This window comes from Thunnus maccoyii, chromosome 1, assembly GCF_910596095.1.
Source record: "Thunnus maccoyii chromosome 1, fThuMac1.1, whole genome shotgun sequence".
In the NCBI taxonomy this organism is placed as follows: Eukaryota; Metazoa; Chordata; class Actinopteri; order Scombriformes; family Scombridae; genus Thunnus; species Thunnus maccoyii.
The window spans coordinates 25,883,407-25,909,452 of record NC_056533.1 but is presented as its reverse complement, the minus strand read 5'-3'; the positions used below and the strand labels follow the sequence as shown (position 1 = coordinate 25,909,452).

The 26,046-nt window shown below is 39.8% G+C and overlaps 1 protein-coding gene across 1 annotated transcript; it reads right to left on the bottom strand.

Annotated features, from left to right (window-relative positions):
- Positions 1 to 565: 565 nt before the first annotated feature.
- Positions 566 to 26,046, bottom strand: LOC121910273 (tyrosinase-like). The gene is made up of 8 exons (XM_042431457.1): positions 25,996 to 26,046; positions 22,162 to 22,879; positions 21,851 to 22,061; positions 21,528 to 21,669; positions 1,372 to 1,562; positions 1,156 to 1,260; positions 984 to 1,033; positions 566 to 883 (listed from the first exon to the last, which is right to left on the bottom strand). Exons 2-8 carry the CDS (start codon positions 22,822 to 22,824, stop codon positions 839 to 841), a joined length of 1,407 nt encoding a protein of 468 aa, XP_042287391.1. The 5' UTR covers positions 22,825 to 22,879; positions 25,996 to 26,046; the 3' UTR covers positions 566 to 838.

Here is a 26,046-nt window from a genome sequence, read left to right as displayed (position 1 = left end):
TTTATTTTTTTGTCAGTTTCCCTCCTGACAGTTAGTTTGGAGGTTTGTTTGTCGGATTGTTTTTGGCTCGTTTGGGGAACTGGTTGTCCTCTGGAGGGATTTTCTTCAGTTGGAGCGGTGACAACGGGGATTTAAATGGCGGAATGATTCATATAATCAATGAAATAAATAATAATAAAAAAACCTTCCTGTGTGAGGAGTGCATGTGGCTGACACAGAAGTAGCCCCAACCAGACCCCACCATACCGCTTTCACCTCATATTTTTCACAATTGAGCACACGCTTCCTAACCTTTTCCTGTCTAAACTAAATGTAAATAAGATTTGTAGTGAAATGATATGAAACATTCTATTATTGATGGCCATTGTAAAAGTCAACTCTATCAGTTGACGCACACGCACTGTACAGGTAGGCAGTGTGTCTCAGGCGTAACATGGACTGATTTTGACACTGAACATAAATCTGACATGCAGTCCCCCTCGCGCAGAACCGGGCTCTAGGTGGGCGGCCACCTGTTTTTACCGGTTGGGTTGAGAGAGAAAGAAGGAAGGAGAGAGGAGAGAGAGACACGGAGAAGCACAACAATAATAATAACAACAACAATGATAATAATATAAATATGACTAATAATGATAATAACCCCTGTATGCTGATATGAGCTTTCATTTATTGGTGTCCTATACTTAAGATTTTCGTATGTTTCTCAGCTGATCCACTCTCCACCTTTCTGAGTCTAAAGGTGTATTTCCACATTCGCAGTTGACTGATTGTTGCGTCTCGTGAAATATTCTCACAATAGGTGACGTCGGCTGGTAATGATGGTGAGTTGTCAGTGTGGTCAATTCTCTCTTTCATCCAGACAGAGGGCAGAGAGTTGGTGTTCCTGTAATGAACATGGGAGTAAGTCAGGAGTAATATTTAGTGTCCACCTCATCTCTGAGTCATCAAAAATAGGTTTAATGTTAAAAAAAGTGAAGGCTCACCTCTGACTGATCCACGTCTGTGCCTGTGTTTTGCCTTCGACATATTTTGTCTAAATAGAAATAATATGATAGGACAATATATATCTATCCATACTGGATATACAGTATATACATCAAAAGCTCTCTCAAAAGACTTTAAATCTTTTATTTCACAATTCATATTAATTCTTACCTTTGCATTTAATGATAACTCCTAAAATAATACAGACCAGCACAGTAGCACACACACCCAGAACAAGCCACTTCCAGTAGATTCCTGTAAATTTCTTTAGAAACCCTAAAAATAAGGGATACATTGTTCATATTCAGCATCCCCTCATCTAAAAAAATGAATTGTAATGAGATATTAATTGTTCTAATGTACAGTCATCTTTTATGCGGGTCCCACCTTCAGTATTAAAGAAACTGTATTCCATGTAGCTGTAACCCAGGCTCTGGATGTCCCTGCCCCAGTAATAGTCGTTGGTGCGGAGCGGGAAGAAAGGAGCCATGTTGGCCTTCGCTCTCTGGGCTGGTTGGACCTGGTCACTATCAGGGTAGGTCGCATCCTTGTGGTCCTGCAACCACATCTCGAAAAGCCTGATGCCAAGTGACGCAGCACAAAGAATACTTTAAAAGCCAAGTTGTTTGCAGTAAACTCTAATTAATGCACACTGAGATCACCTCAAATTCTTTTTTTTTCAATGATGGATGGGAATTTTTATTAAGAATGAATAAATAGTGATAGATGCATGACCTACTTGTCAACGAAGCTGTGATGCAACATGAATATGGGGTCATTGGCTGCAGTAGGGACCAGAGACATTGTGCCATCAAAGTAATCATGAACCAGGTTGTGCATGGAGGCATTCAGGTGTCGGGAATCTTTGGGAATATCAAAACCTGGGGTGGCCAGAGAAACATATTTAAACTCTTTTCTATTTCCTTGCCTCAATTTTTGTTAAATTGACTAGTCGATTGCTTAACAAATAACAAATTATTAAAGTTCTAGCTGCAGAGATCTGAATTAAGAGTTAACTGGTACTAATAAGAAATGTGATTTAGGTGATAAGCATTTTGACTTACCTTCTAGCTTGTTTCGGAAGCTGTTCCTAGATGTTTTGTCATATGGGAAGCTGTCAAAATGTTGTGATGCCAATATATCTTCAACATCCTCTGCAGATGGCAGCGTATTGAACATAGGATCCTTTCCAGGGTTGCGTATCACAGGCTCAATAGTATTAGAGGGAATGCAGATTATACTACGATCTTCCTTAAATGGACATATGGTCTGCGGAGTAAAGAAGGACAAGTTATAGAAGAGAAAGCACAGGGGGTTGAAAAAGAGTGGGAACAAATGAATGGCCATTTGAAGCTGTAACACCTCACCTTCCACTTTGAGAAAGGAGAAGCGCTGTCTATACGACCACCTGGGCCAACTCCCCCGAAGTACTTGTTGGTGCAGATGTTGCAGTGGTTGGTTCTGGTCCAGTCCCAATATGGGATGAAGAAATCTTGGTTCCCAGTGAGCTCCCTGATCTCTCTCTCAATAAAGAGCAGAAAAACTCGGTGCCAGAAGGGAAAAGCAGGGCCCTTGTGTGCAGCATTGTCATGAGTACCAGGATAGCTTTTAGCTGCATAGTAGTGCATCCATACATACAGATCATAGACAGTTGCGTTGTGAAATGCGTAGTTCCCGTCCACTGTTGTGTCATTGCTTGTAAGGATCATGTAATGTTTGCTGACACTATGTTTTGCCTGTTGCAGGCTAGAGAAGAAGGTTTCTCTCTCCCCGTCAGTCAGATCTGTTATCTCTTTCCTCTCTACATGGTGCCTTTGCTGACATTGGGGTCCTTTCCAGCCCGGTAGACATTGGCTACAGTCAAATCCATCATAGTTTTTCTTGCATTTACACACCCAATCATAGAAAACACGAGGCCAATTTACTCTGTAGTCCACTTGGAGGTCTCTTATAATAAGTAGTTCACACTCTCCTCTCCCTGACCTAAACCCACAAGGAGAGCCGTTCCAGGGGGGGCAACATTTCCGTGTCTTCAGAGCATCTGGTGTGGTACAGGATCGTGGAAACTGAGCCTCCACACTTTGGGGACTCAGATATAGCAGGAGGACTGGCCAAAACCACTGGAGTGACAGCAGCATGTTGGAGGAGATGGAGACCAATTTCTGTACAAACTTGCAATAAACCATCTGGATGATATAGAAAACCCACCAGCCTGTCACTGGCTGCTTCCTTTTAAAGGGTAAATGTCGTAGTAGATTTTTATGCTGCAATATTTAAATAAGTGGTGCGTAGGCACTTCTGTGAAACCTCCTTATGTTGTGTCGAATTGTTGCAGAAAAATGTATCAGAGCAAAAAAAAAACTCCCTCTTCATAAAAAGGGAGTCAGAGGTCCAAGCAGCAAAGTGTTCTTTAATGCCGGCAAAAAAGGAGAACGAGTTGCACTTTTTACAAAGTACCAAATCGCTCCAAAGATTTTTCTCTGGGGCATTGTTTTTATGTCCTTGGGTCAGCTTAGGCCACACCTTATCATCCAGCCTCCCTAATTTTTGACCAATCATTATGTTACTTTTATCTCTGTCACTTGTTGTTGGTCAAAACTCTTCAAACCAGGTTTTTAAACTGTTTCAGGATATGTACTGGCATAATTCTTCCTGATTATATCCAATTTTTATATATAAGTATTGGGAATCATTTTACACCATTATTGCCCACTTGTCTTCTGGCCTTTTATTTTTATAAGTTATTCTAGTCATTTTACACCCTTATTTCTTGATCTCCTCCAGAGGGTATTTTTTTTTAAAAGGTGAAGACTTTAATGCAGACCCCAGCAAAGTGACATGTAATACAAACACACTCAAATTTCTCCAGTGTATGATTATGATTCTTCTACTGTGCCTCTGTGCCTCTACAGTGTGATTAAATATGGTTCGTGAGATTATAACTACACCAATACAAATTGTATCCCACTAGCCCTTATTGCTTATAAACTTATAAAATTAATCTGCATAGCTTAATATTGTCTTTAAGCACACCAATGACATTTAATGAAAATACACCACATTTCCCCCCTTTGGGACTAAAAGTCCCATCGATAATGCTTGGGGATGATAAGGTCCCATTGCCAATCGATATTTATGTACACTGTATTTAGGTTCACAAACCATGTCATCTCTTAATAACAGGGATCCTGCAATATGGGGAATGGGTGACAAATACATCTAAGTCATAGGGGTTCAGGCACATTCATTTAGTTTCAGTATCATAAGTATTAGTAGTAGTCTTAGGTAGCAAGAAAACAAATCAAAAACAATCATTGGACAATACAGTAGTTAGTTGATTGTAGGACTAGATTTTGGTCCTTCCCATAATGAGGGTGGAGCAGGCAGCAGGTCAGTCTCCACTGAGTTGTCGTCAATTTCTCGCTTAGTAGTGGAGCTGACGCCCTTCCCCCCTTTGATGCCTTCTGATTCAGTGTATAAGTACTGCCTGGGTTACGGCGGTTGTGGTTGCTGTTCCTGGCGGGTCCTGCTCCTCAAGAGCCATGGAGTTGATGGTGGCTTGTGGGGTGGTGGTGGTCTGCTCTCAGTCCAGGTGGGTCCTGTCGAAGGTGGCTGGAAAGTCCAGGTATACACACCGGCCCAACCTGGAGCTGCATTTCCCCCTGGTGTTGGTCCTGTTGGCATGTGTAGGCCATCCTGGTAATCTGCATTGGATTGCCCATCCATGCCGTAATAGTACAGCCACTGTTCAGCCATGTCTATCTAGGGTGGAACATCACATAATGAGGATTGACACAGACTTCTGCCAGTTATTACTCCTTTTTCCTCCTCTGCTTCAGCATCCATCTCCCTGCCAAGCTGCCATAACTCAAGTATCCTTTTATACTTCTGCTCGTATCTAGTTGATAGTCATTCTAGTCCTGCCCTACCATATCTTTGTAGGAACATGTGAGTGCTAAACAATATGTCCTCTCCATATAATATAGTAATCATGTTGACTGTATATTTAGTGCTAAGGGGAAAGTAGGGAAAATCAGGATAGTCGTAATATCTTGCTGTTGCCTGATTATATCCTGCTGTTACTAAATCATATTCATATGTTAATGAGATTTTAGCACAGTCCTCCCCTACCACCTGATGGTCTTTTTGGTACTCCAATGGGCTCCTGGTTCCATGCTATGTATATGTTATCATCCAATTTCCATGGAGTCTGAGCCGTTCGCCTAATTCTTTTGGTTGTTCTATCTTTTGCTGCTTGCTCACTAATTACAGTAACTTGTCCGGTTACCATAACCGGCGCGCATATCCCTTTCCACTTTTTAGGTAACGTTACTTTTACTTGTTGGTTGTCGTCACACAGCCAAAATATATCTGCTAGTGGTCTTGTGCCGTTGTCTAAGGATGGTAAGATGAACTGACTGTAGTACCTATTATTGTTCATAACAATCAGTGGTAGCCCTTGATCTATTATAACTTGTTCACATTGTATTGCTGCAGTGTTTGTAGTACTATATATAAAGTAAGACATGCTGCTTGGTAGGTGTTTAAATCTCCCCTGTTCTGGCATACGCAGCCACCTATAATCTAGCCGTAGACCATCTTCTGATTCTACACCTAGCACTATTCCCAAGTCACTAACATTATTCATCGTTGTCCCCTTTTGTTTCAATGCTACCTTTTCAGTTTGTTGCTGCAGCTTACCATTGAGCGCTACCATTTTCTTTTTCATTTCTTGTCCCCTTGTTATACAGAAGGGATGTTTTATCTTTTTAGTTATTTTAGTTAAGGATGGTGTCCAGGTGTTTAGTTCATTATCTACTCGTTGAGGGCATATAGATGTATTTTTAGTCCAATTCATATTTGTTATACTCTCCCAACTTGCCATTACCGTTGCACAGTATGCAAAGCAAGTGGATTTATTTGAACATGTTTCCTCTTTTATCCCTGGAATTGGTTTTATTTCTGGCAGTCTTTTTGAGTTATAGCATGTAATACAAGCGCGTTGGCTGACCTGTCTAGCAGAATATTTTACCAATTGATAAAACAAATTGCTCTCCCATCCTAATACCTCCTCTTCATCACTTTGGTGCACTGTTTCCTGCAGGCTTCTAACTTTACGATCGTTCACATACACCCGAGTCAATTTGATCGCTTCTTCGGCATTCATTATGCGTTTGGACCTTATGTTCATACACTGATTGTAAGAGCATTGCACCCGTATTTGTACTATCCCCTCTGCCAGGCATTGTTGGTGGACTGCATATGTGTCTATTTTCACGTCTCCAGGTCCTAATGTTAGGGTTTGATTGTACTGGGCTGATCTTATGTATGTGAGTGCAATTACCTCTTCCTTCCATATCTTTCCCTCTAATGCTGCTACTAGGCCTGTGGCTAGGGCGCACTCTTCCAACTGCTCTTCTTCTGACACTCTTTCTGTGCTACTATACCTAGTGAGTATTAAACCCATCCCCAAAATTAGTAGTAGCAATGCTTTCCGTCTGTCACTCCCTGGACTTCTCTCATGCTTTTGTCTTCCAATTATAATAACTCTGTGGGTTACATTCAATGGGAATGGCTCTGGCTGATACTTCCTCTCCTGATGAGACACCTGAAGTTTCCCTGACTTCTGTTGGATCCTCATGACTCTGTCTGACTGGGGTTGAGCTACTACTCTGTGGCTCACCACTTGTTGACCCTCTAACTGTCTCTCCTCCCACTGCTTACTGACTCTCTACGTCAAGCAGCTAATCTTTGTGATCTTCTTTCTCCTTGACTTAACAGATAGACAGACAGGAAGGTGTACAATTACAGCATTTACACAAGACTGTGTGTTACATCACTGCACTGTAAAATATTTGACTGTGAGTTTACAGTAAGTATTGCCCCCTTTGGCTTGTGGCTCTTCACCTTCTGTCATCTTACCATTGTTAAGCTGGGTTTGGACAGATAGGTGTAGAGGGTTTTCATGACTGGAAGTAACCTCTTGCTCTCGTCTCATGCGAGCACAGGATCAAATCTCATCTGGAACACAGTTCAGATTTTTTTTTATATAGCCACCATGCACGATCTTGTAGTAAATATGTAAATATTTACTCCTGTAGTTATTGATTTATTTTAATTCACCACTACCACTGGGTTCTGTGTGAATATAATTTTGATAACAGTAACAATAGAAAGAAATTAATGAAAATATTGTCGAAATTAGTCATTTTCAGATCATTTCCAATGTTTCAAACACTCACACTATAAAATTATGTTGGCAAAAAGTTGGATAAAAGTTGGTCTGACCATGAAACAGTCATGACATTTACCATTTAAAGACATCATTATTGTTGTTTTTATAAATTAATTCATTTTTACTTAACCTCTATTTGACATAGAAAGCCTCATTGAGATGACACTGACAATCTTTTTCAGCAGTGTCCTTGCAGTCAATGAAGCGGCAGAGCAGTTGTGCTGTGCCATAGCATTGGAAACACACACACACACACACATGCACAACCACACATTCTTTCAGTAACAGGAGCCCAACGGTCCCTGGCAATGAAAATACTAGTGTTACACCCAGGGCTTGTTGATGTTTTTGTTTGTAAATGTACCTTGGGATTTTCACAGTTATGACCTGCCCAGTCATGTGAAGAATGGAATGGCCCTCATTGCCATAGTGGTTACACTTTAAGTGTGTTATGTGTTGTGTGAGTGTGTGCTTTAGGTGAGACATCATGAAACCACAATCTTTCACTGACCTTAAAAGACAGGTTCACAATTTTTCAAGTCTGTCTTAAAACATCAGTCAGGTTCCCAAATGAGCACTGAAATAGGTTTTTCTGGCTTTAATCATTTCCTCCTTCGTGCAACGCTGGGTTCAGCACAGAACCAGCAATCTCTCCAAAAGTCTTGCCATCACCTTTCGGTTCCTGAACAAGCTTCATTCCATCAATGATGCATGCAGAGTGTTCTCCAATATCTTCAACTGCTGATGCTGATTTCTCTAACTCTCTTGCAAGGGCAGCCTGTTCATTTTCTGCAATGAGCAATCTGGATTGGAGCATGCCCAAGGCAATGGACCAAGTGGATGAACCAGGACATCTTTAGTGTGAAGATCTCTACTTCCCATTAAAGATGTGAATCCCCCCCCAAAAAGGACATGTTGCTGAAAAAATACTCATAGAACCTGTTTATATTCTTTGAATATATGTTATACTCTATGCATGTGTAATTTTATGTGTGATTCAGACTTAATTATTGCATATTGGTGCATAAGATCTTACAATAGGCTGCACACAAACCTACTGTGCAGATACTGTAGGGTGATAATGGCAAAAAACAATGAGTGTCCCAAAAAATTAGTAAAACTACTCATTTGAAATGGTTACCATGTTTCAAAGAACTTATATGGATCCTACAAACAAACTGGTACCAAGAAGATTTTGCCACCTTAGGTGGTACCAAATTCTGGCCTGGCTCATGGACTACATGTTTGGTGTCATGGTTGCGTTTTGTGTTACCACTTCATTTTGGCCACTGTTTGATTGCAATTCAAGCGCAATGGTTTCATACTTCACTCAGGCAAAATGAGCATGTATTTCTCACACCAGTCATACTTAAATGCATGTTTTTCATTGTCAACCTCTTCTTTTCTTTTTTGTATCGGCTAGTTTTGAACAAGACATTTCATTTTATCAACCGGAGCTCCTACATTCATCAAACAACCTCGCTAACTGTGGCGACTAGTTGCAGCTGAATGATGACAGCTGAGGTGACGTGATAGTGATGTGTCTCTCAAAAGCAGTCCGTGTCAGGTTGCGGTTAAATTTTGTTCCCTGTTCGGATTAAATTGCTATTCATCTGGATCCGGACCACAGTCCGCTTGTTAAGCATGTATGATATAAACGTTCTCACAGATTTTAGACTCAAAATCAAATTCAATTTGGAGCTGGTAAATCCTGAACACCTGAGATGACCTATACCCACACATTAATACACGTAGGGCCTACATACCAACACATGTTGTAGGCCACATAAAATGAAGTGCCGGGCTAGAAATTACTGGCTACTAGTTGCATTACTTTCACAGTAAGTTACTGTGACATTTTCACGGCATATTATTGTAAAATGACAGTTGTATACTGTGGCTTCACAGTCTGCTGTGCCATCAAATTACTGTGATATAGCAGTATGTTGCCATGGAGTTACTGTACTGAACTGTGATTTCACAGTAAAAATGTCCACCAGATTACTGTGATATACCAGTAAACTGTTGTATTATTAGTGTATTCTGTAAAAGTAATGCAAATCAGTAGCCAGTAATTTACTCTAAATTTACACTTAAAATAACATTGAAAAACACTGCAAAATTTGACCTTTTCACAGTTTTTTCTCAATAAAGAGCAGAAAAACTCGGTGCCAGAAGGGAAAAGCAGGGCCCTTGTGTGCAGCATTGTCATGAGTACCAGGATAGCTTTTAGCTGCATAGTAGTGCATCCATACATACAGATCATAGACAGTTGCGTTGATAAATGCAACGTTCTCATCCACTGTTGTGTCATTGCTTGTAAGGATCATGTAACGGCTGCTGACACTATGTTTTGCCTGTTGCAGGCTAGAGAAGAAGGTTTCTCTCTCCCCGTCAGTCAGATCTGTTATCTCTTTCCTCTCTACATGGTGCCTTTGCTGACATTGGGGTCCTTTCCAGCCCGGTAGACATTGGCTACAGTCAAATCCATCATAGTTTTTCTTGCATTTACACACCCAATCATAGAAAACACGAGGCCAATTTACTCTGTAGTCCATTTGGAGGTCTCTTGTAATAAGTAGTTCACACTCTCCTCTCCCTGACCTAAACCCACAAGGAGAGCCGTTCCAGGGGGGGCAACATTTCCGTGTCTTCAGAGCATCTGGTGTGGTACAGGATCGTGGAAACTGAGCCTCCACACTTTGGGGACTCAGATATAGCAGGAGGACTGGCCAAAACCACTGGAGTGACAGCAGCATGTTGGAGGAGATGGAGACCAATTTCTGTACAAACTTGCAATAAACCAGCTGGATGATATAGAAAACCCACCAGCCTGTCACTGGCTGCTTCCTTTTAAAGGGTAAATGTCGTAGTAGATTTTTATGCTGCAATATTTAAATAAGTGGTGCGTAGGCACTTCTGTGAAACCTCCTTATGTTGTGTCGAATTGTTGCAGAAAAATGTATCAGAGCAAAAAAAAAACTCTCTCTTAATAAAAAGGGAGTCAGAGGTCCAAGCAGCAAAGTGTTCTTTAATGCCGGCAAAAAAGGAGAACGAGTAGCACTTTTTACAAAGTACCAAATCGCTCCAAAGATTTTTCTCTGGGGCATTGTTTTTATGTCCTTGGGTCAGCTTAGGCCACACCTTATCATCCAGCCTCCCTAATTTTTGACCAATCATTATGTTACTTTTATCTCTGTCACTTGTTGTTGGTCAAAACTCTTCAAACCAGGTTTTTAAACTGTTTCAGGATATGTACTGGCATAATTCTTCCTGATTATATCCAATTTTTATATATAAGTATTGGGAATCATTTTACACCATTATTGCCCACTTGTCTTCTGGCCTTTTATTTTTATAAGTTATTCTAGTCATTTTACACCCTTATTTCTTGATCTCCTCCAGAGGGTATTTTTTTTTAAAAGGTGAAGACTTTAATGCAGACCCCAGCAAAGTGACATGTAATACAAACACACTCAAATTTCTCCAGTGTATGATTATGATTCTTCTACTGTGCCTCTGTGCCTCTACAGTGTGATTAAATATGGTTCGTGAGATTATAACTACACCAATACAAATTGTATCCCACTAGCCCTTATTGCTTATAAACTTATAAAATTAATCTGCATAGCTTAATATTGTCTTTAAGCACACCAATGACATTTAATGAAAATACACCACATTTCCCCCCTTTGGGACTAAAAGTCCCATCGATAATGCTTGGGGATGATAAGGTCCCATTGCCAATCGATATTTATGTACACTGTATTTAGGTTCACAAACCATGTCATCTCTTAATAACAGGGATCCTGCAATATGGGGAATGGGTGACAAATACATCTAAGTCATAGGGGTTCAGGCACATTCATTTAGTTTCAGTATCATAAGTATTAGTAGTAGTCTTAGGTAGCAAGAAAACAAATCAAAAACAATCATTGGACAATACAGTAGTTAGTTGATTGTAGGACTAGATTTTGGTCCTTCCCATAATGAGGGTGGAGCAGGCAGCAGGTCAGTCTCCACTGAGTTGTCGTCAATTTCTCGCTTAGTAGTGGAGCTGACGCCCTTCCCCCCTTTGATGCCTTCTGATTCAGTGTATAAGTACTGCCTGGGTTACGGCGGTTGTGGTTGCTGTTCCTGGCGGGTCCTGCTCCTCAAGAGCCATGGAGTTGATGGTGGCTTGTGGGGTGGTGGTGGTCTGCTCTCAGTCCAGGTGGGTCCTGTCGAAGGTGGCTGGAAAGTCCAGGTATACACACCGGCCCAACCTGGAGCTGCATTTCCCCCTGGTGTTGGTCCTGTTGGCATGTGTAGGCCATCCTGGTAATCTGCATTGGATTGCCCATCCATGCCGTAATAGTACAGCCACTGTTCAGCCATGTCTATCTAGGGTGGAACATCACATAATGAGGATTGACACAGACTTCTGCCAGTTATTACTCCTTTTTCCTCCTCTGCTTCAGCATCCATCTCCCTGCCAAGCTGCCATAACTCAAGTATCCTTTTATACTTCTGCTCGTATCTAGTTGATAGTCATTCTAGTCCTGCCCTACCATATCTTTGTAGGAACATGTGAGTGCTAAACAATATGTCCTCTCCATATAATATAGTAATCATGTTGACTGTATATTTAGTGCTAAGGGGAAAGTAGGGAAAATCAGGATAGTCGTAATATCTTGCTGTTGCCTGATTATATCCTGCTGTTACTAAATCATATTCATATGTTAATGAGATTTTAGCACAGTCCTCCCCTACCACCTGATGGTCTTTTTGGTACTCCAATGGGCTCCTGGTTCCATGCTATGTATATGTTATCATCCAATTTCCATGGAGTCTGAGCCGTTCGCCTAATTCTTTTGGTTGTTCTATCTTTTGCTGCTTGCTCACTAATTACAGTAACTTGTCCGGTTACCATAACCGGCGCGCATATCCCTTTCCACTTTTTAGGTAACGTTACTTTTACTTGTTGGTTGTCGTCACACAGCCAAAATATATCTGCTAGTGGTCTTGTGCCGTTGTCTAAGGATGGTAAGATGAACTGACTGTAGTACCTATTATTGTTCATAACAATCAGTGGTAGCCCTTGATCTATTATAACTTGTTCACATTGTATTGCTGCAGTGTTTGTAGTACTATATATAAAGTAAGACATGCTGCTTGGTAGGTGTTTAAATCTCCCCTGTTCTGGCATACGCAGCCACCTATAATCTAGCCGTAGACCATCTTCTGATTCTACACCTAGCACTATTCCCAAGTCACTAACATTATTCATCGTTGTCCCCTTTTGTTTCAATGCTACCTTTTCAGTTTGTTGCTGCAGCTTACCATTGAGCGCTACCATTTTCTTTTTCATTTCTTGTCCCCTTGTTATACAGAAGGGATGTTTTATCTTTTTAGTTATTTTAGTTAAGGATGGTGTCCAGGTGTTTAGTTCATTATCTACTCGTTGAGGGCATATAGATGTATTTTTAGTCCAATTCATATTTGTTATACTCTCCCAACTTGCCATTACCGTTGCACAGTATGCAAAGCAAGTGGATTTATTTGAACATGTTTCCTCTTTTATCCCTGGAATTGGTTTTATTTCTGGCAGTCTTTTTGAGTTATAGCATGTAATACAAGCGCGTTGGCTGACCTGTCTAGCAGAATATTTTACCAATTGATAAAACAAATTGCTCTCCCATCCTAATACCTCCTCTTCATCACTTTGGTGCACTGTTTCCTGCAGGCTTCTAACTTTACGATCGTTCACATACACCCGAGTCAATTTGATCGCTTCTTCGGCATTCATTATGCGTTTGGACCTTATGTTCATACACTGATTGTAAGAGCATTGCACCCGTATTTGTACTATCCCCTCTGCCAGGCATTGTTGGTGGACTGCATATGTGTCTATTTTCACGTCTCCAGGTCCTAATGTTAGGGTTTGATTGTACTGGGCTGATCTTATGTATGTGAGTGCAATTACCTCTTCCTTCCATATCTTTCCCTCTAATGCTGCTACTAGGCCTGTGGCTAGGGCGCACTCTTCCAACTGCTCTTCTTCTGACACTCTTTCTGTGCTACTATACCTAGTGAGTATTAAACCCATCCCCAAAATTAGTAGTAGCAATGCTTTCCGTCTGTCACTCCCTGGACTTCTCTCATGCTTTTGTCTTCCAATTATAATAACTCTGTGGGTTACATTCAATGGGAATGGCTCTGGCTGATACTTCCTCTCCTGATGAGACACCTGAAGTTTCCCTGACTTCTGTTGGATCCTCATGACTCTGTCTGACTGGGGTTGAGCTACTACTCTGTGGCTCACCACTTGTTGACCCTCTAACTGTCTCTCCTCCCACTGCTTACTGACTCTCTACGTCAAGCAGCTAATCTTTGTGATCTTCTTTCTCCTTGATTTAACAGATAGACAGACAGGAAGGTGTACAATTACAGCATTTACACAAGACTGTGTGTTACATCACTGCACTGTAAAATATTTGACTGTGAGTTTACAGTAAGTATTGCCCCCTTTGGCTTGTGGCTCTTCACCTTCTGTCATCTTACCATTGTTAAGCTGGGTTTGGACAGATAGGTGTAGAGGGTTTTCATGACTGGAAGTAACCTCTTGCTCTCGTCTCATGCGAGCACAGGATCAAATCTCATCTGGAACACAGTTCAGATTTTTTTTTATATAGCCACCATGCACGATCTTGTAGTAAATATGTAAATATTTACTCCTGTAGTTATTGATTTATTTTAATTCACCACTACCACTGGGTTCTGTGTGAATATAATTTTGATAACAGTAACAATAGAAAGAAATTAATGAAAATATTGTCGAAATTAGTCATTTTCAGATCATTTCCAATGTTTCAAACACTCACACTATAAAATTATGTTGGCAAAAAGTTGGATAAAAGTTGGTCTGACCATGAAACAGTCATGACATTTACCATTTAAAGACATCATTATTGTTGTTTTTATAAATTAATTCATTTTTACTTAACCTCTATTTGACATAGAAAGCCTCATTGAGATGACACTGACAATCTTTTTCAGCAGTGTCCTTGCAGTCAATGAAGCGGCAGAGCAGTTGTGCTGTGCCATAGCATTGGAAACACACACACACACACACACACATGCACAACCACACATTCTTTCAGTAACAGGAGCCCAACGGTCCCTGGCAATGAAAATACTAGTGTTACACCCAGGGCTTGTTGATGTTTTTGTTTGTAAATGTACCTTGGGATTTTCACAGTTATGACCTGCCCAGTCATGTGAAGAATGGAATGGCCCTCATTGCCATAGTGGTTACACTTTAAGTGTGTTATGTGTTGTGTGAGTGTGTGCTTTAGGTGAGACATCATGAAACCACAATCTTTCACTGACCTTAAAAGACAGGTTCACAATTTTTCAAGTCTGTCTTAAAACATCAGTCAGGTTCCCAAATGAGCACTGAAATAGGTTTTTCTGGCTTTAATCATTTCCTCCTTCGTGCAACGCTGGGTTCAGCACAGAACCAGCAATCTCTCCAAAAGTCTTGCCATCACCTTTCGGTTCCTGAACAAGCTTCATTCCATCAATGATGCATGCAGAGTGTTCTCCAATATCTTCAACTGCTGATGCTGATTTCTCTAACTCTCTTGCAAGGGCAGCCTGTTCATTTTCTGCAATGAGCAATCTGGATTGGAGCATGCCCAAGGCAATGGACCAAGTGGATGAACCAGGACATCTTTAGTGTGAAGATCTCTACTTCCCATTAAAGATGTGAATCCCCCCCCAAAAAGGACATGTTGCTGAAAAAATACTCATAGAACCTGTTTATATTCTTTGAATATATGTTATACTCTATGCATGTGTAATTTTATGTGTGATTCAGACTTAATTATTGCATATTGGTGCATAAGATCTTACAATAGGCTGCACACAAACCTACTGTGCAGATACTGTAGGGTGATAATGGCAAAAAACAATGAGTGTCCCAAAAAATTAGTAAAACTACTCATTTGAAATGGTTACCATGTTTCAAAGAACTTATATGGATCCTAAAAACAAACTGGTACCAAGAAGATTTTGCCACCTTAGGTGGTACCAAATTCTGGCCTGGCTCATGGACTACATGTTTGGTGTCATGGTTGCGTTTTGTGTTACCACTTCATTTTGGCCACTGTTTGATTGCAATTCAAGCGCAATGGTTTCATACTTCACTCAGGCAAAATGAGCATGTATTTCTCACACCAGTCATACTTAAATGCATGTTTTTCATTGTCAACCTCTTCTTTTCTTTTTTGTATCGGCTAGTTTTGAACAAGACATTTCATTTTATCAACCGGAGCTCCTACATTCATCAAACAACCTCGCTAACTGTGGCGACTAGTTGCAGCTGAATGATGACAGCTGAGGTGACGTGATAGTGATGTGTCTCTCAAAAGCAGTCCGTGTCAGGTTGCGGTTAAATTTTGTTCCCTGTTCGGATTAAATTGCTATTCATCTGGATCCGGACCACAGTCCGCTTGTTAAGCATGTATGATATAAACGTTCTCACAGATTTTAGACTCAAAATCAAATTCAATTTGGAGCTGGTAAATCCTGAACACCTGAGATGACCTATACCCACACATTAATACACGTAGGGCCTACATACCAACACATGTTGTAGGCCACATAAAATGAAGTGCCGGGCTAGAAATTACTGGCTACTAGTTGCATTACTTTCACAGTAAGTTACTGTGACATTTTCACGGCATATTATTGTAAAATGACAGTTGTATACTGTGGCTTCACAGTCTGCTGTGCCATCAAATTACTGTGATATAGCAGTATGTTGCCATGGAGTTACTGTATTGAACTGTGATTTCACAGTAAAAATGTCCACCAGATTACTGTGATATACCAGTAAACTGTTGTATTATTAGTGTATTCTGTAAAAGTAATGCAACTCAGTAGCCAGTAATTTACTCTAAATTTACACTTAAAATAACATTGAAAAACACTGCAAAATTTGACCTTTTCACAGTTTTTTTTTCTGTTAACACATGACAAACCTACAAAATAAAAAGGTTAGATTCAAACAAAGACACAAGTAAAATCAACTTAAGACATTTATTTTGCAATTTTATATACATTTTACAGGTCAGTGTTACTACTACTACTGCAGGACAATGCAATTATTTTGTTAGGTTGACCTTGCAAAATCTTAAAAGCTCGAACATTAATAATAACCATCGATTCATACTTGAAGCTGCTTTACCTCCCAAATTTTGTTTCACTGTTTTCAATTTAGAAAGGTATAACAAACACAATGTAGAATAGCATACCTGTAGTCAAGTAAAATTTAGTGCACTACCATATATGAAAGGATATCAGTTTAACTGTGTAACCGTATATGGTAGAAAACTACTGGCACGTGGCACATTTAGCGGTGGAAGTTTCCACAGGAATATCTTTCTGTCAGATCTTTCTATCTGACAGAAATATTGTCCTGTATTCTTGCAGTTAATGAAGCAGTACAGCAGTTGTGCCATAGCATTGGAAACACACACACACACACATGCACACACACACACTTTCAGTAACAGGAGCCCATCGGTCCCTGGCAATGAAAATACTAGCGTAACACCCAGGGCTTGTTGATGTTTTTGTTTGTAAATGTACCTTGCGATTTTCACAGTTATGACCTGCCCAGTCATGTGAAGAATGGAATGTGTTGTGTGAGTGTGTGCTTTAGGTGAGAGATCATGAAACCACAATCTTTCACTGACCTTAAAAGACAGGTTCACAATTTTTCAAGTCTGTCTTAAAACATCAGTCAGGTTCCCAAATGAGCACTGAAATAGGTTTTTCTGGCTTTAATCATTCCTCCTGTTCATAATGGCCATCAGAAGATCCCTTCATAGTGCACTTACAATGTAAGCGATGGGGGCCAAAATCCACAGTCCTTCTGTGCAAAAAGTATTTAAAAGTTTATCTGAAGCTAATATGAAGCTTCAAAATGAAGCATCCAAATGAGTCAAATCAAGTAGATATCTTTCAACGTTACCATCTTTTTAGTGCCAAAGTCCATCTTTTTGTTATAGTCATACCTACTGACAGTAGGAAGTCAGCCTTATGTGACAAACATCATCCAATTTACATGAAATTTACATGTGTGGTCTACACTAGATACACAGCAACATGATGTATAATTAGTGGGTTTTCTCGAGCGCAACATAGTAGACACAGGAAGTGACATTAACTCCTTTGTGCAACGTCTGATATTCATGAAAATGCATATGCTTGTCAGGCAACCTCCACTAAATGTTGCTGCATTAATGAGCAGCTATCAGCTGCAGTGGCTTTCAATGGTGCATCATTCACTCAAGTCCACAAGGTATGTTGAGGTGTAAAGTCAGTTTATAATTAAACATCAAAATGCCACCATAGCCATGCTGTTGGTGTCTCTGGCTTCTGCATGTCTCTATGGCGTAGCCTACTGCACAACGTCACCCTCTTTAGTGGTTGATTTTCACTGAGTGTAATCGGCATGGTGCTAGTTGTCATCTCTCTTCAACCAGCTTGGGTTGCAAAAATATGATCTGATGTTGCCAACTCATCCCTAAATTGAAAAATATCCCAAAACATCAGTTTGGACCACACCAATTGTCTAAGAGTGGACTCTGCTCAGTTAACGTAAATAATTGCTTCTGTTTTTATTTGTGCTTCATTATTGTGGAATTGATTATGACGTAGCTATGGTGGCACCTCAACATGTTGGTATAGTGACTGTGTTTTTCTTGTTGTTTACATCATCATTCCGGCTCCAGTCTATTTGTGCAAGGACACACTTTCTCTACCAAAGTAACTACCTCCAGCTAACCATCCTTTACCAGTGGAAGATGGAGCAAGCAAAACTCATAGATGAGGCCAAGGAAGCAGGAAAACACATTACTTTTGCATTGCTGTTTACTTATAGACACACAAATGCAGTACTTCCACCCCCCCAAGCACTTGTGCTTGCTTGCACTCTCACCATGAAAGCTGCAGTGCGGCTGGCACAACCACTATGCCTGCCGAAAATATCCACTGAACTCTCTGCACTTTATCACACAGCACTTTATAACTATTTATTGTGTTTTGTTGTTGTTGTTGTTGTTTAGAAATTTGAAAGGTGAAGGCTTGCACTTTGGCACTGGTTGTACTTTGTTTGATATAGGCTATTGTATTTGTTATGCCCCGGCTGGAAAGCTGAGTTATCTTTTTGTTTCTCCCAGTGTTCCTTGTCTTGTACTTCCTGTTTTATTTTGATACTCACCTCTTGTCTCGGTCCAGGTCCTTCACTTCCTGCCCTCGTGTGTCTCCCTCCCGTGTGATTACCTGCTCTGCCCTGATGTGTTGCACCTGTGTTTCGTTTTCTTCCCTCCCCCAGTGTATATAGTCTCAGTGTTCCCTTCCTTCTGTGCCAGTTCGTCTGGTTCCTCAGTGCCAGCGTTCCAGCCTTTTTCCCTAGTAAGCCTTATAGTTCCTTACCTGTTTTGTCTTTGACCTCGCCTTTTGCCTACGGATTTGGATTATCTTCTTGTACTGACTAATCACCTGTGTACCGACCCTGCTGCAATTAAAGGACTGTTTTTTTGAACTTGCATACTGTGTTAGTCTGCATTTTGAGTCCGAGCCGTTGTTCAGTTCTTGACAGTATTTGTAATTATGTTATTGTGAAATTCAATAAAGATCTTTAAACTAAAAAATAAAGAAGCAGGGCGCTGCACCACTGTCTCACTGATAGTAACTAATATTGTAGAAACAGCATGAGAGGACGTGCTCCGTATAGTCACAGTTCGGTTCATTTGCTTAGCGCTGGTTTAAAATAAATATGTCTCTGCTGTCATCTGCTGGCTGAACAGTGAAATACACACTTGCTCCGAACCTGCATTTAAACAGCCATTGATTGTTCTGTTGTCTGACAGAATTAAGTAAAAGTCATCTTATTTGTCTTTATTTGCAGATTTGGTATTAAAGTAATCCAAATGTAACGTAAAGTGATCAAGTTCGTTACATTAATATTGTGATAGGTTACTGATTACATTTTTTAAACAGGAAATTAGCAATTGTATTATATTTGGATTTTCAGTTTTAAGTACCTGCACCAAGGAGGTAATTTAATAATTTTTGTTTACTTATAAACAAAAAGGGTTTCAACCTGGCATGGACTGATAAGGTTTATATCATTTCTCTTCATAGCTTTGTCAGGCAAATTCCTGTCAACTTGCAGAAGTTGTGTATATTCTTAGTATTGCTTTATGAGAATAGAGTGAATAGAGTGTAATTATATTACAACATTGGTGGTCAAACACAACACATGATGAGTAAAACATTTTTAATGTAATAACAAATTGATTACAGAAAAATTTATTTATGTAAGAAATTTTCAAAACCAATGATCCACTATTATGCAGGACACACTGCAACAGTTACCTCTACTTGTCCATTCCAGTAATGCTATACTGCCATCTGCTGGAGGGAAAGGTCTGGTGCTGTCTAGACCTCAGGGGCATAGGTGCCCCCCAAAGTGTATAAAATGTATTTGTGAGATTAAACCTTACATAGAAGGACACAGAATCACATCTGAGAATAGTATGCAAACAATTTCTTTAGTTTATGTTTGATAGACATGATGTGAGTTTTGATAACTGAGGTTCTATAACTCTATTCTGATGTTTTGGGGTTTTTTTCTTGTGAAAATGTTGAGTCATTGTGATGGTTCCCATGGAAAACAGTTGTACATCAGCAGAGAGATACAATAAATTTATCCAAAATACATGCTGTGTTGTTATAATAAACTTTTTTATTTTACATTCTGCATGTATAGAGTAACAGGCCATGTCTAGATTGTGTTTACAATTATTAACTTGCCTTGTCACACAAACATGATATGATATGATACATATGTCAATGAAATCTTTTTGTCAGTGAAAGTAGACTCAACATTCTCAATATAACTTAATGTAGTTCAACAGCATCACAAACTACAGCCAAAATGACCATGAAGCTAAATCAACATCTTTTTAAAACAGTTTCAACATTAACTGACTATTATGGTCTTCATAGAGGTAGGGTTTATTGCAGAACTGTTGTATTAGAGTGCATTAGTTTTAGCTGTGTGTTTGAAAAACAAAAAATAGTGTAATTTCTGTACAGTTCACCATATGATTGAACACTGAGTCTATTCAAATCTGTGTCTATGCTGATATAAATGAGCTTGCATTTATTAGTGTCCTATTCTTAAGATTCCTGTGCGCTTCTCAGCGGATTCACTCTCCACCTTTCTTAGTCTAAAGGTATATTTCCACATTCACAGTTCACACACATATTCTCAGAGGAGGTGACGTCAGCTGGTTATGATGATATGTTGTCAGTGTGCTCATTTCTCTCTTCCATCCAGACAGTATACAGAGAGTTGGTCCTGTAATCAACCTGTATTGAAAAGACAAAGACATGGGAGTAAGTCAGGAGTAATATTTAGTGTCCACCTCATCTTTGAGTGATCAAAAATAGGTTCAATGTTAAAAAAGTGAAGGCTCACCTCTGACTGATTCTCCTCTGTCTCTGTGTTTTTCCTTTGCCATATTTTTTCTAAATAGAAATGATGTGATAGGACAATATATATCTATCCATACTGGATATACAGTATATACATCAAAAGCTCTCTCAAAAGACTTTAAATCTTTTATTTCACAATTCATATTAATTCTTACCTTTGTATTTAATAGCAGCTCCCAAACTAATAAAGACCAACACAGTAGCAAACACACCCAGAACAGGCCACTGCCACTGGACCCCACCGGTTGTAGATTCCTCTAGAAACCCTAAAAATAACAGACACGTTGTTCATATTCAGCATTCCCTCATCTAAAAAAATGAATTATAATGAGATATTAATTGTTCTGACATCAGTTTTTACGATCATCTCTACCTGCAGCCTGTCTTATGCTGGTCCCATCTCCAGTGCGACGGAGGCTATGTTCCTTGTAGCTGTAACCCAGGGTCTGGGTGTCCCTGCCCGAGTAATAGTCGTTGGTGCGGAGCGGGAAGAAAGGAGCCATGTTGGCCTGCCCTCTCTGGGCTGGATGGACCAGGTCATCTTCAGGGTAGGTTGCGTCACTGTGGTTCTGCAACCACATCTCGAAAAGCCTGATGCCAGTTGACACAGCACAAAGAATACTTTAAAAGCCAAGTTGTTTGCAGTAAACTCTAATCAATGCACACTGAGATCACCTTAAATTCTTTGTTTTAAATGATGGATGGGAATTTTCATGAAGAATGAATGAATAGTGTTAGATGCATGACCTACTTGTCAACGAAGCTGTGATGCACCATGAATATGGGGTCATTGGCTGCAGTAGGGACCAGAGTCATTGTGCCATTTAAGTATCTGTGAACCAGGTTGTGCATGGAGTCGCTCAGGTGTCGGGAATCTTTGGGAACATCAAAACCTGGGGTGGCCAGAGAAACATATTTAAACTTGTTTTTCAGTTTCCTTGCTACCAGTTTTTGTTAATTTGACTAGTCGATTGCTTAACAAATAACAAATTATTAAAGTTCTGGCTGCAGAGATCTGAATAAAGAGTTAACTTAATAAGAAATGTGATTTAGATGATGAGCATTTTGAGTTACCTTCTAGCTTGCTTCGGAAGCTGTTCTTAGATGTTCTGTCAAATGGGGGGCTGTCAAAATGTTTTGATGCCAATGTGTCCTCAACATCTTCAGCAGTTGGCAGTGTATCATACACAGGATCCTTTCCGGGGTTGCGTATCAGATGTGGAGGATCAGAGGCATCAGTGTGGATGCAGATTATATGAAGACTTTCCTGAAATGGACATATGGTCTGCGAAGTAAAGAAAGACACCAGTTATAGAAGAGAAAGCACAGGGGTTTGAAAAAAAGTGGGAATTAATGAATGGCCATTTGAAGCTGTAACACCTCACCTTCCACTTTGAGAAAGGGGAAGCGCTGTCTATACGACCACCTGGGCCAACTCCCCCGAAGTACTTGTTGGTGCAGATGTTGCAGTGGTTGGTTCTGGTCCAGTCCCAATATGGGATGAAGAAATCTTGGTTCCCAGTGAGCTCCCTGATCTCTCTCTCAATAAAGAGCAGAAAAACTCGGTGCCAGAATATAAAAGCAGGGCCCTTGTGTGCAGCATTGTTTGCAGAACCAGCATAGTTTTTAGCTGAATAGTAGTGCATCCATACATACAGATCATAGACAGTTGCGTTGATAAATGCAACGTTCTCATCCACTGTTGTGTCATTGCTTGTAAGGATCATGTAACGGCTGCTGACACTATGTTTTGCCTGTTGCAGGCTGGAGAAGAAGGTTTCTCTCTCCCCGTCAGTCAGATCTGTTATCTCTTTCCTCTCTACATGGTGCCTTTGCAGACATCGGGGTCCTTTCCAGCCTGGAAGGCATTGACTACAGTCAAATCCATCATAGTTTCCCCAGCATGTACACACTGAATCATAGAAAACACGAGGCCAATTCACTCTGTAGTCCACTGGTTTTGGGAGGTCTCTTGCAGGATGTGGAGCACACACTCCTCTCCCTGACCTAAACCCACAAGGAGAGCCGTTCCAGAGGGGGCAACACATCCGGGCCTGTAGAGCATCTGGTGTGGTGCAGGGTCGTGGAAACTGAGCCTCCACACTTTGGGGACACAGATATAGCAGGAGGACTAGCCAAAACAATTGGAGCGACAGCAGCATGGTGGACAAGATGGAGACCAATTTCTGCACAATGTCCCCATAAACAGGATAAGCAGGATGATACAGAAAGCCCCTCAACCTGTCATTGGTCACTTTCTTTCAAAGGGTAAATGTCGTAAGAGGCTTAAACATTGACGTCTATGCTGCAATATTTGAACAAGTGGTACAAAAGGCACTTCTATGAAATCTCCTTAACAGAAACACAGGCTGGCAGAAAGACAGACAGACAGGAAGGTGTACAATTACAGCACTGTGTCTTACATAAGACTGTGTGTCACATGACTGGACAGTAGGTTCATCACACTCTTGCTATCTTGCTATATATTCAGTACAGTTTGTGTTGTATCAGCTGTGTCAACATGGCCATACCAAGTTCAGTGTCCTGTGTGTGTCTGTGTGTTTTTGTGTGTGTGTGTTGTGTGTGTGTGCATGTGTGTGTGTGTGTGTGTGTGTGTGTGTGTGTTGTGGTGGAAACTGCTCCCAGGGAGTTAGCAAGATGGCTAATCTGTGGTATAGCAATTTGGTTTTCTGTGTAAAATGATTAAAGGCTGCCAGGTCCATTTTTAGTGTGAGAAAAAGGTGGAAGATGCTGAGACAGTAATTTCCAAGATAAGTCACACTTGTATTATCACCAAAGTGTCAAGGTCACACATGAACTCAGAAATAATGACCAGATGGTTGAACATAATTTTAAAAATGAGGTGGAGTCTAGAAAATAAGCTCCACAAAAGGAGGAGTTATGAAAAGTATATAATATGAGGTTTTATGATTTTGCATCAGGTTTTTCTTTGTCCCGGGACAAAGGCCTCAGTTTGCTCTGTATTTTTTTTATATGTACAGTAAACCTATTCACATTGAACTCTACCAGCCTCCAGTGTATTTTTGAGTCTTTCTCTTATTAGTTTTGAGTTTAATACTAAGTTCTGGGTGACCTGAAGATTTATTTATTTTTCCACAACAGTGTGTGTGTGTGTGTGTGTGTGTGTTCTGACCTGGATGACCCTGTGTTTGTGTATGAGAGACAAACAGAGATAGAGAAGAAGGAAAGATGTGAATGCAAACATAACTTTGATTGCTGTACCATGTAGAGTTATTGTTTACTAGTGGTGCTATATAGCAGTCCTTTTCACAACTAGGTAGCTGCATTGTTTGTGTCACATGTTGCACACAGCACTCACCAGAAGAGGCCCATCACTGATTTGTATGAATTTATGCAGATAATGCAAATGTGCATGTTTTAGGACATTCTTTTTTGACAGGAAATACCTTGGCCTGCATGTCAAATCACCCAACGTGTTAATAAATTAACATTATTTTTTCTTTAAAGACTGGCCGATGCCCCTCTGTTCCATTCGTTCCTCATATGGACAGTTATTGTCATAAAAGGTGCCAATAATGCCAATAAAAGTAATAAAACTGCAAGCAGACCAAACAGGGGACACGGTACAAAATTCATTCAATGTGTTTGTTAAACCGTTAAGAGCCAAAGTCCTGCCCCACCTCTAGGTTAACCTCTATTTCATGAACTTTTAGTTCAATGTACTCCTCTGTAGAGTGTAGAGTGTTGTCTCTTTGAAGAGCTAAGATGGAAGTTACATTTATATGCTATAATACCCTACTATTACTGTTCTGGTCTGGATGAATAGATGAAACATCTGACTCAAATCAGATGTGGTTTTTTTATAGTGCTGCTATTCGATATATATGGACAGAAAACCCCATGTCCCAACTTTTGGGAAATGCCACTAATAGAAAGTCTAAATGGAAAGTATTTTTTTTATAGGTTCACATATTTTCAAGTCTTTATTAAAACAATAGTCAGGTGCAGGTGCCCATATGAAGATTTTGAAACAGGTTTGGATTGCTTTAATCAATCCTTCTGTTCATACTGACCATTAGAAGATCTCCTCCAAATGCACTTACAGTGTAAGTGACGAGGGACAAAATCCACAGTTCTCATTTTGTGTAAAAATGTATTTAAAAGTTTATCTGAAGTTAATATGAGGCTTCAGCTGCCTGAGTTAGTCAAATAAACTGGATATCTTCCACAGCTAGTCTTTTTAGCAAAACTCAGTCTCAACGGACATTGTTTGAAAGATATTGACTTGATTTGTCTAATTTGGATGGCTGAAGCTTCATATTAGCTTCAAATAAACTTTTAAATGCATTTTTGCATGGAAGGAGGGTTGTGGATGTTGTCCCCCATGACTTACATTGAAAATCAAATCTATGAATGTATTGAATTGAGAACTGATTTTGAATCGCAAATTGAATCGCTTTTGAATCGTGGATCGCTTTGAATTGCGAATTGATTGTGAATCAAATTGTGACCCCAAGAAATCGAATCAAATCGAATCATGAGATTTCCTGAATCATGCACCCCTAACTGTTATCAAACAGGACTTTACATTTCACATTCCTCGTTTAATCCCTGCACTTGTCACTTTCATATATTTCATCAAACTGGATTTACCATTGTGCATTACATTCAACCCTCACTGTTACATAATTTAATTATTTATGCACACGTCACATTCAATTTCTGCACTTGTCACCTTCATATATTTCATACATTTCATTTCTTTGTCCGGAGCACAGTCCATATTTCTTTTGTGCAGTCAATATTTCATTTCAAGTTTTATATCCCATTTCAGAACAATTGTTATTCCATTCTATAAATAGATTGAAAGAAATTCTTTTAATTTTGGTACTACGTTGTTTATTTCATTACTATAATTCCTCTATATTGTGTTTGTGGGAGCAAACGTGTATGCTTGCATTGGCTAATAAAACAGATTCTGATTCTGAATATGAACACAAAACATCATATTGCAGTTTTGAAAAAAGATGAAGAAGCCCTCAAAGAAATTTAAATATAATAGGAAGAAATAAAACTTAATCTTTATATGTTTTGATAATGAAACGTTGATTGTATTTATTATCATGTAAGTATATGCTTAAACTAAAAATTACTGAGTGACTAAGAACTAAAAGTAACTAGGAAAACCAAGTTTTCACAATAAGTGTCGGTTTGAGTTACTGTAGATTTATACATACTCTTTTATTGTGAAATATGTACAGGAAGTGTCCCTTCTTCTTCTGGCGGAA